The sequence below is a fragment of the Acomys minous genome (assembly GCF_964271855.1).
Source record: "Acomys minous genome assembly, chromosome: 19".
Taxonomy (NCBI): Eukaryota; Metazoa; Chordata; class Mammalia; order Rodentia; family Muridae; genus Acomys; species Acomys minous.
Genome location: NC_140499.1, coordinates 38,771,670 through 38,790,085, shown reverse-complemented (window position 1 = coordinate 38,790,085; position 18,416 = coordinate 38,771,670). Strand labels below are relative to the sequence as shown.

The following is an 18,416-nucleotide window of genomic DNA, read 5'->3' as shown; positions in this document are numbered from 1 at the left end:
GGGCCCATAGGGAGTGTCACTATTGGAAGGTGTGGCCTTGTTGGAGGAAATGTGTCATTGTTGTAGTGGGCTTTGAGGTCTCCTCAGCTCCAGCTCTGCCCAGTGTGGCAGGCCTTCTCCTTCTGCTGCCTGTGGATCAAGATGTAGAGCAGCACTCAGGTCCTTCTCCAGCACCATGTCTGCCTGCATGCCGTCATGCTTCTTGTCATGTTGATTCTGGACAAACCTCTGAAACTATAAGCCAGCCCCAAGTAGATGTGTTTCTTTACAAGAGTTGCATGGTCATGGTTGTCTATAGCAGTGACACCCTAACTAAGACAGTGAGGAGAGTTTTCCTATCAGTGTTTTGGTAGAGCATCCCCAATAGCACACAGTGCCCCCACTGGATGAGTTATTTTCATTAACATAAGAGAAATTATTTTATGATTTTCCCCTTATGGGTCTAGAGATAAAATTCAGGGACATACATATGAAGTGAGTACTTTAGTACTGAGCCGTATTCTCAACCCTGTGAAAACTTATTTTGTTTCTTAATGGTCACTTATTTCTGATGAAATGTCACATTTTTTCTAAATATAATTTGTAATTCTTTTTTTTTTTTTTAAACTGGGCTTGAAACTAGAGATTTACACATGCTAGGCAAACATCCTACAATTGAACTATATCCACGGCCATTTTTAAATTTCTTTTTCTTTTGAGAAAATTTCACTGGGTTTCCCAGGTTGTCATTGAACTTCACTGCGGTCCAGGTTGGTGTTGGAATTGAGAGCCTTCTTGTTTAGCTTCCCAAATTGCTGGGATCATAAGTTTACACCACCTTGCCCAATTCATGTTTCATTTTTAAGTTACCTTATTCTCTTGTTTTGTTAGAAAGATGTATAAAAACATGAAAATAAACTTGAATGTGCAATGCATCTGAGATTAAAAAGTCATCCATAAAAGACAAGACATTTTATTTCTATTAGACCGGAAAACAGGGGAGGGGACCTCTTAATGATCCCCAAACTAATAGTACATTTAAATTCACAGTTCCCACAGGAATTCTTGTAGCTGTGACGAGTGTGTTTATGGGCTTAGATGGAGTTCAAAATATGATTTGAAAATATGAGATGTGCAATTTCTGTAAGTAAGAAAACAATTAAAATGAAATAATATGTTCATAAAGGTTCTGTTCTGGCTATAAGAGTAATACAAAATGAAAATTTACATATACATTGAACCTTTTTCATCAGAATGACATATTTTCAACCAAAGTGGCATCTGAATTTAACTTTACATCATACATCATATGAAGTGAACATATTTGGAAGCAGATTTGTTGTTGTTTCAGACATTGCAGAGACAAAGAGACTCACATATCTGTTGCTATTGAGTATATGGCTCGTGACCTGACAAACGCAGCATCACCTAAGAGTATTTAGTAAGTACAGCGTCTGCAGTCCCAGTACATGCTGATTGAGCCACATTTTGCATTTGCACAAACAAGAGTGTTTTAATTTTGATAAAGTTCAAATTATCAAATTTCCATTTGTGCTTTTGGTGTCAAGACTAATAACACTTTGCTTTTAGATTGTAAAATGTTCCTTGTAAGTAAAATTTTCAAAGCTGTATTTTAGCTTCTGATCCATTTGAAAATTTTTATTCAATTTTTGAATAAAATATAAGATAATTCTAGGACATTCAAAAATATATACGCACACTATCACTGCTTCCTGAAAAGGCTGTTTCTTCCTTTGAATTGCATTTTCACCTTAGTGGAAAAGTGATAGAATGCATATATATTTTTTAATTTATGTGCATATTTATGTCTCTGTGTGTGTGTATGTGTGTGTGTATGTGTGCATGAGCATGCACCATGTGTGCACTGGTGCTTTGGAGGACAGAAGAGGGTGTCAGATCCCTTGGAGCTTGAGCAGTTGTGGTCTGCCTAATGTTGGTGCTGGGAACTGACTTTAGGTCCTCTAGAATAACAGCAAGGATGCTGAACTATTGGGCTATCCCTCCAGCCCAAGCATATTTATATCTCCCTTTGGATTTTCTATTCCACTCCAATGATTTATGTGTTTATCACTCCTTGAGCAGCATGGGATTGGGTTTTATCTCTTACTCTCACTATGCTCATGTTTTTTCTTTCTCAAAATAATTTGAACTACTCTAGAGTATTTACATTTCGGTATATATTTAAAAATACTCTTATCTATATCTGCAAAAATATCTTAGTGGAATTTTGATAGAAATTGTATTAATGAAAAAAAGAAATTGTATTAATGATATATCAATTGGTGAGAACTGAGATCTTACTGTGCAGTCTTCTAGCCCACGGATGCAATGTGTTTCTTCCTTTGCATAGATATTTTTGTTTCTTTGAGTGTCTTGTTCATTTCCATTATAGATGTCAGCATAGCATATGTGAGATTTATATTTTAATATTTAACTTCGTTAGCAATTGTACATGCTAGTGTCTTTTCAGTTTTTTTCTGGGCACATACTCATTACTGGTATAAAAGAAAATACCAATGATTTTCTACATTTATCTTCTATCCTATAATCTTATTTATAGCTATGCTTAGTCTTGATATTTTTATGATTCCCTAGGACTTTCTCTCTGGATTATCATGTCATCTACGAATAGCTACCGTTTCATGTTTTCCTTTCTGATCATATCATTTTTGTTTACCCGACTTCACTTTAAACTACGCTAGAGCTGTGTTGCATAAAACAGTAAGCCCCTGTGTCCTTACTTTGCTCCAGCTCTTGGGAGAAAGAGTGTTTTTCACCATTGAACACAGTTAGCAATACAGGTCTGCTTGGTGTTCTACCAAAATGAGAAGAGTTTCTACCATCCCTCTTAACATATTGCTTAATCATAACGGTATCTTTGACTCTAAAAAATGATTTCTTTTTCTGCATCAATTAATATGATAATTCTCTTTGCTGGGATTGCATGGCTCTTGTTGCCATGAAGCATGAAGACCAGAGAGCAAGTTAGGGAGGAAATGGGTTGTTTAGCTTTCATTTCACATTGTAGTGCATCACTGAAGGAACGTAGGACAGTAAGTCAAGCAGGACAAGAACCTAGAGGCAGGAGTTGATGCAGAGGCTATGGAGGAGTGCAGCTTACTGGCTTGCTCACTATAGCTTGCTCAGCCTCCTTTCTTACAGAACCCAAGACAATGCCCAGGTCTTATACCATCCACAGTGCATTGGGCCCTCCCCCATGAATCACTGATAAAGAAAATGCCTTACAGCCTTGCCTACAGCCCTATCTTAAGGAGGCGTTTGCTGCATTGAGGTTACCTCCTCTCAGATGACTTCAGCTTCTGTCAAGTTGACATAAAGCTAACCAGCACAACCATTATTTTTTCTTTGTTTTTTGTTTTTTGAGACAGGGTTTCTCTTGTAGTCCTGATTGTCGTGGCCTCACTTTGTAGACCAGGCTGGCCTCAAGCTCACAGAGATCTGCCTGCCTCTACTTCTGCCTCTGCCTCCCAAGTGCTGTGTCGCCACAGCTGGAAAATTTTCTTTCTTAATTGTGTTGGGTCACATTAATCAGTTTTTGGATTCTAAACCAGTTTACTTGGTCACAATGTATAATCATTTGATTGATTGCTGGATTGTACCTGTTGATATTTGTTCAGGATAGTTACATCTATATCCATGAATGATATAATCTGTAAGGTTTCTGATACTATCAGTGTATTTTGGTATTAGAGCAAAATACAGTCTTCTAAATAAACTGTTCTTTCCTCTTCTAGTTTCTACAAAGAAGTTGATTTTTATTAGTTCAACTCCAAACTGGTAGATTTTTTTCTGGTGGAACTATCTGTGCTATAGGGTATTTCTCCTTTGAGATTTTAAAGTTACATTTTCAAATGCCTTGTTAGTTTCAGTAGACTTCAATCTCTGTTTAACTTTAGATGTTCTTTGGTCGTTTTTGTGCTTCCAGGAAATCAGTATGTTTCATTTAAGTTGTTGAATTCAAGTGCGTGATTTGTGTATCACACTTTACCATCCTTCCAGCATCTGTGGTTATCACCCTGGCCCTCTCTTAGCCAGGTCATCTGCATCTTCTTCTTCGTTGTCAGTGCTCCTAGAGGTTTGTCAATGTTATCGATCTGTTAACAACTGTCAGGTGTGCATTGATCTTCTCTGTTGCTTTCACTTACGTGATGTCTGTTATCTATTTTCTCCTTTATTGCTGCTCTGGCTTGCTTTGCTTTTGCTTTTCTAAAAATAAAAAGCTTCGTGGAGGAAGCTGAGACTGGAGACGGCTGCTGTACTCTAACCCGTGGGCCTCGGGCCTGAAATTCCTCTCTCAGTGCTGCTGTAATGCAGATTTTGATAGGCTGCGTTTCTTTTAATTCAGCCTAATGTGATTTTATTTCCCTCATCATTTCTTCTTTGAGTCATGGGCCATTTCTTAATGTTCGCTTCGTTTCTAAGAGTTCGGAGATGTTCTTGTTATATTCTGCTCACCCCGAGTCCACAGAGAGGACAGCGCTCTGTATAATTTTATTTCTTTTCAATGCACTTCCGTTCCTTTTGAGTCACATAACAAATTAAAGATAACCTCAGAGAACGCTAAAAATGAATCCGTATCACATAAAGATGTGAAAACAAAACCACTTCTTCTTGGGTTAATATGACTAAGATTGAGCCCAAGTTTGGATTCTCTAATCTACCTAAGCTTTCCTTTAAGTCTATAGTTTGTGGTCACTGACCCACCTGTGAGCCGTCTGCTGGGACTCTGCTCTGTCCGTGTTGTGCCTGTCTCTGAATGTCTGTGTCTGAATCTTGGCCCATCTCCCGTGTCTGTGCACGGAAAGGGCTTTGCTCTGTATTTACTGCACAGCAGAGAAAACATAGCATGATGAAGTGATAAAGGATCCTTTACAGAAATTCTTAGCAGGGTTTTACAAGGGAAGAAACTTTACTGATCCCCTCTGACTCAGAACAGCAAGCAACACTGCAAACCAATGTTATTAAGCTCTGTCTATGTCACTTGCAAAATGTACGGTGGATATTTACTTTAAAGTTGCTTTCAACCTGGCAGATGTTTTTAGCTAATGATTACCACAGCACACACATACACACATACATTATTCTGAGTCAGGGTCAAGAGTCAAGGAAGAGTACATAGTGTACGATAAAAGCTATGCATTTTTCTTAAGTTGTAAAATCTGATTGTATGAGAAATTCTAGACAAATAAGATTGGCTATATTGTTATCTTAAAGGTAGATTAAATTTAAACAGGCTGAGTAAATAATAGGAGAACAGGGTAAGCGTATAGACTTTAAAGATCTCAGGGAGTTTTATTAATTTTGCTGAGAAGTCTGCCAAAATTTGTTTTTGGGGGAGTGTTCAAGAAAGATTTTTGTTGTTTTGTTTTGTTTTGTTTGTTTACAGAGACAGAGTTTCTCTGTGTAGCCTTGGCTGTCCTGGACTCACTTTGTAGACCAGGCTGGCCTCAAACTCACAGAGATCTGCCTGCCTCTACCTCTCTGAGTGCTGGGGTTAAAGGCATGCGCCACTGCACCCAGCTCAAGAAAGATTTTCATAAAACATGTACCACTACACTGTTCTATGACCTAGATGTTGATTATCTTGGTACACTTTTCACTACCACTTGAAGAAAATATGTATCCTGCTGTTATTGGATAGAATTTTCTTAAAATCTTTTACAGATTGATTAGACCACATTGGCCTGTGGGCATTTTCTTATGCGTGATTTCCTGCTTAGTTCTCAGTTATCGACACAGTGTTGTAGTCTCCAGCTATCTGGAGAATGTGGTCATTTTCCTTTCAGGGTTATCCATCTTGCTTTACGCACTGCTCTGCTCTGTGGTTTGCTGTGAACATTTTAGGGTTCTTATGTTTTCCTGGTACATCGATCCTTTTGTCATCGTGGAATAATCTTCCCTGGCAGTGGACGTTTTGATTACTTTAACTCCTATATTTTCTTTTGCCTTAAAGATTCGTTATTTATAAAATGTATATGTGTGTGTTCCTGTGTGAGTTTATGTGTACCACATGAGTGCAAGAGCTTTTGGAGTCCAGGAGAGGACAACAGACACCCCAGAGCTAGAGTTATAGAGAGTTGCGAGCTACCATGTAGGTGCTGGGAATTGAACCTAGGTGCTCTACGAAACCATTAAACACTCTTAGCCGTGGAGGCGCTTCTCTAGCCCCCAAAGCCTGTCTTTTTCACTATTAACATTGCCACTCTTTGTTTTTTGTTTTGCTGTTGTTGGTTGGTTGGTTTTGTTGTTGTTGTTGTTTGGTTTTTGCATGATATGAATTTTTCATCCATTTATTCCAATCACTTCATTTTATTATAGCTGAAGTCTCTTAAACCCATTGCATAATGTAATCCCTTTTAATCCACTCTGCCACTCTCTTGCTCTCTAACTAGCTCTTTTAGTTCCTCCACATAGAACACCGTGAAAGAATACTCTCATATAGAAATAAAATGAGGACGAGCCGTTAACATACCCACATCTTCCTAAGCTCCCTTTCTCAACTCCTGATATGAGACGCAAAGGACAGAAACCTCCAAATCATCTTGGACTCTATTCTCTCTTCTCCCCCCAAGCAGCTACCATATACAAGAGACACTTCCTGTGTGTGGAGCATTCTACCATCACTTCCTGTGCACTAATTCTTGTCATGCTAGTGTTCTCAAATGGCAAGCATAACATCCAGAGACCTGGGGATTGCAGAGACGGTGGCCCCACTGGGTTCAAAGCCAAATGTATAGGAGTGGGCAGCAGAGCTTCAGTACTGGCATCCACGGAACCGAGAGTTTCGCCTTGGCAGTTTCTATGTATCCCTCAGTCCCTCATCTACCACTTCCTGAACACAGCACTCAAGTTCAGGGCCTCATTCTCTTGCACATATGATTTTAAAACACCCCTTGCTGGCTTTCCCTGCCTCCTCGCTCACCCCTTCCTGTCCACCTCCCACAGGCTGATCAGTCATCCTGCTGGAGCACATCCCCTCCATTTCATTTCCTACTAAAAGGATCCCTGTAAGGTGCACTTACAAACCTCGGTGTTAAAGTCGCTTCTCTAAATACTGTTTCACTTCTTCATGTGAAGAAATCCTTTCTCCTTCCATGTTTCCCCAGAACACTGTAGATTGTGCCTGAGTTAGGACAGTGAAATGGATGCCGTGTTTACCTCAGGCTTGCAAGGAGATAGGCAGAGTGGCATGTACCACTATGCATTGGAGTAGCAGAATGGCTTAGGAACAAAGGGGTGAGACAGGTCATCTTGGACTCGGATCTGAATCTTACATGGACTTCCTTGTACATGTACAATCAGTTTGTCTATAGGTTTTGGATAATTAGGGCTTTCGTTTTATAGGATTCACATGACTATTAAGTGTGAAAGCGAAAGTCCCCACCAGGAAGTGTGGCCCTTGGCTCCTCCTCAGCAGGATCATCAGAACTTCATGGTTAGATTTTCATCATTAAAAAGACATAGGAAATCAATTTTATTCCTTCTCAGGTCTCTGATGAGGTTGAAGACCAGATAGCTAAGTCTTACAATTAAGCTTAGTTGTTTAGGGGTTAAGATGCTTTTAGGTCTAGATAGATGTTTTAAGTTGATAATGATGAGATATGATAGATATTGATTTACATTCTGAATTTTAGACACACCAAGATAGGTAAGATTTTTCTTCAAGGCTGCCAAAAACTAACAGCCCAAACACTAAGAATGTAACATTTATATAATTCCTGATTATGTCATGGTTCTTCTTGCTATAGGTAGTTTATTATAGATATATATGTGTGTGTAATAATATAAATGTATATGTAGAAAATAAAACGATATTTAATAATAATTTTAAAAGAAAAAATTTTTTAAAAAGGCATGGGTAGAGCAGATGGTTTGGTGGCTCAAATGTTTGCCCTGCAAGCCTGAAATCTTAGTATGGAGATCCAGATCCCTCATAAAAAGTGCCATTTGTAATCCCCAGTGCTCTGGGCTGATTCCTGTGACCATGCAATATAAGCAAACTAGCCAGGCTTCAGTCTTGTCTCAAAAAAAGAAAAAAAAAACCAGCCATGGAGAAAGACCCACCTCTACCCCACATATGCCCACATAGGCAAAAGAACCTGCCTATTACACACACACACCCACCCACCCACACACACACACACACACATACACGCGTGTGCATACACGCGCGCACACACACACACATGCACACAACAAATTAAAAGAAAAAGATGGCATCTGGGAAAGTACACTTTGCCACACATCTTTTCAGGTAAAAGTCTTTTACTACAGGTCTTTATTTTCTTTCCCAACTTGTGTGTGTGTGTGTGTGTGTGTGTGTGTGTGTGTGTGTGTGTGTGTCTGTGTGTGTGTGTGTGTGTGTGTGTCTGTGTGCTCACATTTTGGTTCACTAATCATACAAAGAGGACATTATGGGACAAATAATTGGAGGAGCTGGATGTATGAAAACATGTAGCCTTTATTTATAGTTACTGAATTTCCTGGAAGTAAATCTTTAAAATTTTCCTTTTCACCTGAATTTCCTTTTCCCTCTAGCTCTCTTCTGTGTCTGTTTCATCTTTCCCAATCTGCTCTAAAGCTTGCTTGACTTACACTCCTCAATGTATATACTTTTAAGGGACAAACATCACTTAAAGGTCACTGAAGTAAGATTTTTTAAAAATACTAACTTTGCCAATAACTTGGGTTATTGATGAATTAGTGATACATTCCAGCTTCGAATTCAGAGAATCCATGGCCAACTGTGACCCTGGGCAAAGTGATAATCTTTGCTGCTGGAAACCGCCTTGCTTAAATTGAATAATTCAGACTAGCGACAGCCAGCATCACCTTGTTAGGATAATCATGTAGAGAGTCTCTTTTTATATTATAATTTCACCCCAAATTCACCTAGCAGCTTACTGTGGAAAAATAAAAGGCATTCAGTGTACCCGAGGTCAGCAAGTTGGAATCAATTATCACAGAGGATTATTTGTGCTAATGTGTTTATGTGGCAGGCTCTCTTATTCTGAAGTATTTGTGAGGTTTAGAAATGCTTTTCATTTCCAAATTAAAAAAAAAAAAATCTCCAAGCCACCCACACTCCTGAGTATACTGCAGTAATGGGTTATTATTCCCAGGCAAATGCTAATTCGTTCACTTTAAAATGGAAAGAAAGCACAGACTGTAAAAATGAATAGTTTCAGGTTATTTAAATAGATTATTCTGATCATGCAATAAAGTTGATGTCTAATTAAATTCCATACATTTTAGTTTTATCAAAGAGAATACGGAAAGGATCATACTAACACCTTTTACACAGCACAGTTGAGATACAAAGAAATATACTGAACAGTAATACTGTTTTGCTTTTTAAATTTGCTTTAAAAAAGTAATTACCCCACATTTTGTTATTCTTCTTGGCATTCTGTAGTTGTTTTGAGCCAGCGTCTTGTTTTGTGCCCAAGACTGTCCTTAGATTGATCTCTGTGATCTTCCTTCCTCTACCATCTTAGTGCTGAGATTACAGGCCTGTACCACTATGCCCAGGTACCCCACTTATTTTGAAATGGCATCTTCATCACATACTGTACCCAGCTTCTTGGCTGTCCATTAACACCTAGAATGAATTACTGTAGCTTTAGATGGTCCGAATTTACCACAATAGTATGTTCTCATATGTTCTTGTTGAGACACAGACATATAAAACTTTCACATTGCGAAGAAAAATTTCATTTTAAGAATATATTAAATTAATAAAATAAGAAACTTTCAGATTTGTAATAGATCTTCTCAAAATAAAACATTGTCTCTCTTGTTTTCCGTTCGTCCCTATTGGTTTTTTAGTATTGCAATATTGTCTTGTCAGGTTTCACAATAGTGCTACTGTCTGGAATCAGACCATCTTTTTTTAAAAGATTGTTTTAAAAGACATATGTTTCCGAGTGTTTCACCTCTGTATGTTTTCCCTCTGTGTGCCTGCCTGGTATCGTAGAGACCAGTAGAGGGCGTGAAGTCAGTTTCCCTGGAACTGGACTTAGGGATAGTTGTGAGGCACTATGCAGAAACTGGAAACCAAACCTAGGTCCTCTGCAAGAACAGCAAGTGCACTTAAACGCGGAGCCATTTCTCCAGACTCTGAAATGGGAACTTTTCAAGCGTGTTTTGATTGGAAATAGCTACCAGGTTCTTAGGTTGACCTGGTAATCCACCATCTCAGTAGATGTCGTCAGGAGTTCTCTCTCAGACTTCGTCCAGCTCTGACATTTCCAGGTAGAAAACACTTAGAGGCATCAGTTGTGATTCCTTGTTTCCTCCTGCTCAGTGCTTGAGCTTCTTCTTTCCTTTACTGGACTGTGGTCCAGCTAGGACTTTTAGAGTCGTGCTGGAGGTATCATCAGTGCCACCGGGGATTCCCACCATCTTTCAAGTCCTGCTTTGGGAAGGTTCTTGGGTTTCTGGTCCCTTTGCTTGAACTTAGGCTAAGTGCCTTTTCCCATGGGAGACCAGCATAAAACAACGTTGCATCCGTCCTTTCCCACGACAGACCTGAGTACAACAATGTTGCATCCTCACACAGACAGCAGCCGCTTAGGAGACTGAACAGCTCGGATGGAGTCTGTGGGCTCTTAAGGCATGAGAGCATCTTCACCTCACTGCTGTAGACCAGCCAGCCTACCCTTCACTCATAATGGCAATTGAGTTAGTGCATGCTCTCTATTCTACCAAGAGCAATAGAAAATTCTGGTAATTCTACTGAGCCTGTCAGTTCCTCTCTTGTATCTCTTTCAATATCATAATTCTCATTGCTCTAGATTCCATTTTCTTTAGCTAACAACGGTGTTCTCTATCTTACCTAATGCACGAGTCCTGTTTAAAGAGGACAAATAATTCTATAAATGATGCCCAACTTTTATGATTTTACTTGAAGATGTACAAATTAAATACAGTAAACTAGAAGTTGCCTTCCATCTGTAAATCCAGCCCAAGGAAAGCCTGATTTTTAAACCTTATCTATAAAAAAACATGGAAAATATACTACCTTAATACTCTTTAAATGATTACCGCTCAGCAATATGAATATATTTAATATGTGATCATTCTAGTTAATTTATATTTTTGGAGGAATCGTTTTGTTTTCCACGGCATCTGCATCATTTTCCTTTCCCACAAACAATAGGTTCCCAATGTCTATGCATCCTCCTTAATAGTGTGCATTTCTGTATTTTCATAGTAGCACCCCCAGAGAGTGCGGGGTGATATCTTATTTGAGTTTTGATTCGCAAGTGTTCCTGTATGTCCTGGCCGCCTGTGCATCTTCTTTTAAGAAATACTATTTTAAAAATCCTATCCAGGTTCTTTCAACATTACTCAGGCTGATTTTTTTTTTGTTCTAATCTCTGTTTCTGCCCCTGTAGCTCTCAAATGTAGACTATCCATTTGAATAGGAATGTTTGAAAAATTATTTTAGTAACCCAGCACTTTGAACACTATTTCAGAAAAAAAAATGAATCAGTCTTCATACTTAGCTAGACTTTGGCAATATGTAATTTTCAAATGCTAATTTGAATGAGCGAGCTATCATTCTCTTACTCAATACAGACTGTCTGTGTGGAGGTGAGGTAACTATGAAGAAGGTATGGAAATCTGCCATACCTGTGGAACTGTCGAATCAGATGAAGAATATCTCCCAATCTCATTCACTCTAAACATTTTTGAAGATTGATTTTTATTTTGTGTGGATGAGTGTTTCCTTGCATGTGTGAATACACATCATTTTATGCCTGGTGCCCATGGAGGCCAGAAGAAGGTGTTAGCGTCCCTGGAACTGTAGTTACAGGCATTTTTGAGACTGCATGTGAGCACTAGGAGCCTACCCTGGGTCTTCTCATGAAGAGCAGCAAGTGATGTTAATTCTCTGAACCATCTCTTCATTGCCCTTAATTGTTTAACATTTTGTACTAATTTTGCTGGTTGCGTGACACGTGCTTACTACATGGCTTGTGTGTGGAAGATAACGTACAGAAGGAGTATGATTTCCACTACCGCTATGTGGATTCCAGGGATCAAACACAACTCACCAGGCTAGCGTGGCTAACGTTTTTACCTGCTGAGCCGTTGGTCCCACATCTGCTTGATATGAATTTCTGTGGTAGTGGTTGCGTATGAAGATGTAATTAAATGTGTGTATGGATAGGCATGTCTGGGTCATTTTAATATGCGTGATAACTCAGTTTTCTCATGACATATTTTTGTTTTAAGCTAGTATACTACACACCAGTTTGTACAATGTAAAATGCCAAAGGAAAATAATTTAGAAGTGATTTATTGAAGTAACAAGGTAGGCCATTTTTCTTCTACCAAATTGTAACATAGGGTAATTCAGCTTTCAAATGAACTACTCTTAGAATACAGAAAGAAGAAAGGAGGGCCAAGCTTACAACTCACATTGAGCTAACAATCAGAATTCCTTTTGTGTTTGTGCGCCTCTATATGTTGCTTGTGCTTTTGAGAGCAGGCTCACACATTCAGGGGTGTTGGAGGCCAGAGACTGATCATGAGGTATCTTCCTCAATTGCTCCCCACCTTTACTGCTTGAGACAGGGCCTTTCACTTAAGCTCGCCATTTGAGATTAGATTAGATTGATTAGGTTAGGTTCGGTTAGATTAGATTAGTAAACCCCAGGGATCTGCCCCCCCCCCCATGCTGAGGTTACTGATGAAAGTCTCCACAATGGCTTTTCACTTAAGTATGGAGGTCAGGGGTCAGTTCGTCACGTTCCCACAACAAACTTTACTGCTGAACCATCTCCACAGCCCTGACAATCAGATTTTTTGACTGATTAATGTTTTAGTAAATTTTGGAGTAAAAATTCAGGAATCTGACTTTGGTTTAGAAAAAAAAAAGTCCTTCTCTTTCAAGATAGGAAGATTTTAGGATGGCCTTTTAGTTCATGACTTTCCAAGGCCCCCCCCACACACACATAAAATTACATGGTCTGATACCAAGCAGGATAGCAGGAGCACTGATGTCAGTCAGTGTACAGAGTGGATGCAGCCTACCTGTGGCATGGTACAACCAACACACTTTCTTCATTATCATCTGCAAAACACTGTGCATATGAAAAGCTAGCCTGCCTTAATCTCGTGCATTGCATTAGGAATAAGGTGGCCTTTTAAAGATAGCAATCTTTTCTTAACTTTAAAAATTAATCTGAAATGCCACTCCTACAGAAACTATTCCTATCAAAAGTAGTTATTCCTTAGATCCCAGAGAGCTAGGCTATGTCAATTACAATGCTTAGAGTGAACCTTTTGTTTCTTTAAGTCTTTCTAGTTAAAACACTTGAAAGATCTTTGAGTGAAGACAGTATCCCTGAAGGTAGATAAATAAAAGCCATTTCCCCTTGACCGAAATAAGCTTCCCCTGTTCATTCTTGTTGGGTCCAGACACAAAAGGCCCAGGCCTCATGCCCTCCCAGAACAGTCTTCCTGGAAGTGAGAAGTTTCCTGGAATATGGGAGTTTCAATGCTACACTGAGATGGGCTCAAGAAAACTAAGAAGTCTGATCATCCTGCGGTGGTAAAAACACATGCAAGTGAACCCGGCCACCCGGCAACTCCAGACTGTTTCAGCTGTAGGTGCCTGTGTAAAAGCATCTGCTAAGTCGCCCCTCCCCTTATTCTCCTTTACTACGACGTGTTTTAGTTAGAACAATGCATTTTAAATTTTATCACGCAGCAGTAGAGCTCTAAAAATTTGCCGTTTCCTACAAGCTCCCAGGTAATGCTGATGTCATGATCTGTTGTGAAGAGCTCTTGGTATCTGCACATCACCACGTCTTTCTAGCGCTAACATGTAAGCAGGCGAGGGCTCGGGTGAAAGTATGAAAGCACAATACAGATTACAGTCTTTTGTGAGAACCGGTTTTCTTTTCTTTTTTCATTTTATTTTGCTTTGTTTTATTTCATTTCTGCTTTTTTTTGAGACAAGGTTTCTCTGTGTAGCCTTGGCTGTCCTGGACTCGCTTTGTAAATCAGGCTGGCCTCGAACTCAGAGAGATCCGCCTGCCACTGCCTCCTGGTGCTGGCATTAAAGATTACTACTACACTTGGCCTTTTTAATTTCTTAAGCACCTCTCAATGGTGCTTCATAGAAAGAAGTCTAAACTTGGGGGAAGATTTTGCAGAGCCACGAAGTCCTCTGTAATTGGGTTTACCTTAATGACTGACTTCTCAGTAGAGAAGCAAACCCATTGGTGATTTGGTTAGGAATTAACAGTTGAAATATCCTTTGTACTTACAATTTGCATCATAGTTTTGTACCAGTTTTCTCTGGTAGGTACAGTAATGAGAAAAAAACATGCTGCTAACACAATCTACATTTCCTATGATCTCTGCATGCTTTAAATGTATTTGAATATGTAGCAGAACTATAAAAGCCATCCAGTATTGTAAATATGCATGTAATTCACACCCAAACCCTGCCCTTGGAAAGGAACAGCTGTCTTACGGCCTCCTATCAGTGCATTCATTTTGCTTTCCACTGTGAAAATAACTCTTGCTTTCTCTTAAGTTTCTCCCCACCTTTAGGTATATTTGACCTCGGAGAAACTCAGCTACAGAAGCCGAATTTAAATCTCATTATCTGTAAATAGTTTCTGGGGAAAAGGATAAGGGAAAAAAATTAACCATGCTGACGCATAAAATAAATTTCTATGTGTTCTACTCAAGACAGGATTTCAGTAACACAGCCCTTTGCTTTTGTCCCCAGCGTTCCGGTGGTGGGCTGGCTATTCCCTTATGCGCATTCCAGGGGACCGTGTCTCTCCAAGCACCTACTGGGAAAACCCTCTCTCTTTCTACTTACGAGGTCAGTGCAGAAGGCCAGAAGATAACTCCAGCCTCTAAGAAGATAGAAGTCTACCGGTCGAAAAGTGTCGGCCATGAACCGAACTTGGAGGAGTCTCCTTCCACGTTTGCGGACACTAGCGTGAAAATACACTTGGAGGTCCTTGAAATTTGTGACAACGATGAGGCTCTGGACACCGTGTCAATCATCAGCAACATCAGCCAGTCTTCCACCAAAGTCAGGTCTCCTTCTCTGCGCTACTCACGGAAAGAAAACAGATTCGTCTCCTGCGACTTAGGAGAAACCGCCTCGTACTCCCTCTTCTTACCCACGAGTGATCCTGATGGTGACATCAACATCTCCATCCCGGATACCGTGGAGGCACACAGACAGAACAGCAGGCGGCAGCATCAGGAGAGGGATGGCTACCAGGAAGAGATCCAGCTGTTAAACAAAGCCTACCAGAAAAGAGAGGCGGAGAGCAAGAGTAATTAGGGAGTATAGGGAGTGCTGGTCTAACAGAGCCAAGAAAACTCTGCAACCTTACACTGCAAAACTTACCATAGTCCTGAGACTAACTTCCGCCTCCCTTCTAAAGCATAGGCTTACATAACTTTCTTGGTTTCCTAGTTATTATATTTTGGGTGACCTGCCATAGTGCATACATAAAGTGCATTTCACGTACTACTTAAAGATCATACACTGTGGTCGTTGAGCAAGTTCGTGTCTGGTTTCTAAGATCTTTCTAAACCAAATCTTGACCTAGTTTGCTAGTATTTTTGCCTGTTTGTCAAATGACCACGCAGTTCTCGTGCGTGCGTGCGTGCGTGCGTGGGTTTCTGTGTACATGCTGCTTTTTACTGCAAGAGGGAAAAGAGATGCTTCTGGCACTAGAAAAGCAAGGCACCAAATCCCTTCGCTGGATTTGACCGCCGATTCCCCTGAATGTGTCTAGCCAGACAAGCTACTCTAGTGGCTGCTTTAGCCTTTTAGTGGCCCAGGAGGTATGTTCTTGTGTAATAGGGCAAATTAGCTTCTAACGTGGAGATCTGGAAATGTGAGTAGCCCTAGTCTATCATTATTTCATCTGCTGTTACAAAACACGAGTAGTTTAGTCAGTGGTTCTGTTTGTCTCGCTTAAATCAGCTGTTTCCCTTTTCAGTGCGTCAGGATCACTCTTGAGTGAATATTCTGTATACTGCAAGTGGCATTAGAAGTGATCTGTAAGTCAAACATCTCTGGAAATGGCTTCTTGCTTAGTTTCTCTTCCTACAACAAATGCCTGCAATTCGCTTTATTTGGACTCATGGTCTGTCAGTTCCATTGCTTCTGGGGCTGTGGCAAGGTGGCACATGGTGGCACATGGTGGCACATAGTGAAATGAATGTAGGGACAGAAGAAAATCACCCACCTCCTGAGAGCCAATGAAAGGGACCAGGGTCTTTATTCCATAACCCCTTCTAGAACATGTTCGCATGGCCTAAAGATGTCTTAGTAGGCCCCGCCCACTTATCCCTCTCCTACAAGTACTTCCCTGGGGAATATGACTTATCATATTGACCTATAGGGTCCAAATTGTAGCCGGCCATAACTATACCACCATGTGCTAAGCAACCTGTTTTGTTTTGTTTTGTTTTTTTTAATGTAAATTGGGAGAAAACTCTGCCACATTAGGTCCTGAGAGATACACTGCACCAGGATAGCAAGCTTCTGGCTAAACCCCTGAGTCTAACAAAGGGGGCTCTGCTCCAGATGCTGAGGACTGGGAAGACTTGCTTTGCCATTCTTGAAGCACAGAAAATGTACTTCAAGTATCATTTCTAGATTAATTACATTACGTTTTTTCCCTAAAGACAATCTCAACGAAACAATTTAACATGTATTTCATGAAATGGTAACAAGGAATAAATGACAAGATTAATTCCTCAAAAACCTTATCAGCACACCACTAATGTATATTTGAAAAGTTCTGATCTTTTAAAATTGCTTTAGTCTAACCTTTCTATAAACAAATTAAATATGTTACCTAAATATTTATTTACAAAGTCATTGTTTTATATGTTCTGAGACTGTGTATACCTGCATTTCAAACACATATGTTGTTTACAGATTAAATGAATTAGAATAGTTCATTTTGGTTTCTATTTCATTATACTGTGTCAAATTCTTAAAACTACACCACACAAGCTTTTAGATTGTTTTGTTCTCCAGCAAGTATTTGTCATCAAGAAAAGACACTTTAAAAATGGATACCTTGAAATAAATAAACAGACAAGCAAATAAATAAGTAAATATGTAAATGAATAAATGGCAGTTTTCATGGCTCATGCCCGAAATTCCAGCACTCGGGGGAAGTGATGCAGATTTGAGCAAGCCTGGGCTCCACAGTGAGGTTCATGCCACCTGGACTAAAAATGAATTAAATTTTCAACACCAACAATAAAAATTCTAATAAAATGAGCTCAAAGAAGTTTTCCCACATCTCATGACTATTCAATATGTCATCTAGATTTAAGAAAATGTACTGTCACTATTAATGTTTATAAAAGCAGAGCGTATACATTCAAATTGGAAGAATTCTCATTACAAATATATTTTATTTTTTTAACAAAACAATTATCAACAATAGTGAGAGCTATTGAACACATGGTGACAGAGCTGATCTGTCTGCCGATGCATGAACATTAAATGTCTTTATAACAGGGAGCTGAGAATTCAGGTTGGTCGGTAGAGTCTTTCCTACTGTGCACCAGGAGATCAAGGTCATTTTCTACGAGAGTTTGAAGCCAAACTTTTATACACGTGATCCTGTGTGCAAAGAAAGAAGCTTTCATAAAAAAGAAAAACTGAGTTGCATGCAGTAGCATACACCCAACTTTATGAAAGGCCAGTCTGGTCTGCAAAGCAAGTTCCAGGTAAGCCAGGGCTGCGCAATGAGACCGTTACTCCAAAATAAACTAATAAAGAAGGGAAGAAGGAGAAGAAGCAAGCAAGAGCCATGAAATTCAACATTCTATCAGTGTTTTGTAAATAATTTTTGGAAAACCTAGATGACTTAAGTTTCTGAAAGAGAAGGAGATCCATCTGTTTTAAATGCAATTTCTGGCTGTAAGGAAAATTTAAAGAGAATATGATAAAGATTGGAATGTAAACAAATCCTTTTTAACAGGGCAGTGCCTTTATTGAGAAGATGGAAATCAAGGCTTGGGTGATCAGAAGACAACAATGTCCAGATTTCTGACTATTTTTCATTTACTTTTTGCTGTATAAGCCTAGGCTGGGAGAACCAAAAAGCGAAAAATAAAGTACATTCCCAGTTGACTACCCTTTGTTCTTATACTATACAATGGATATATTTTAAAAATTCTCACTGGGTGTGGTGGCGCATGCTTTTAATCCTAACACTTGGGAGGCAGAGGCAGGCCTCCAAACTCTGTGAGTTCGAAGCCAGCCTGGTCTACAAAGTGAGGCCAGGACAGCCAGGACTACAATAGAAACCCTGTCTAAAACAAAACAAAATTCTCTGTATTAAAGAGTACTTGGATGAAGTATCTGAGACATA

General features: G+C 39.5%; 1 protein-coding gene across 1 annotated transcript in view; it reads left to right on the top strand.

The window, feature by feature from the left end:
* Nucleotides 1–18,176, top strand: part of GPR149 (G protein-coupled receptor 149) — a 67,522-nt gene extending 49,346 nt beyond the window's left edge. Inside the window, exon 4 of the mRNA XM_084769120.1 lies at nt 14,777–18,176. Within this exon, the coding sequence (XP_084625246.1) occupies nt 14,777–15,349 (573 nt within the window). The 3' untranslated portion in view covers nt 15,350–18,176. The remainder of the gene's footprint in view (nt 1–14,776) is intronic.
* Nucleotides 18,177–18,416: the final 240 nt, after the last annotated feature.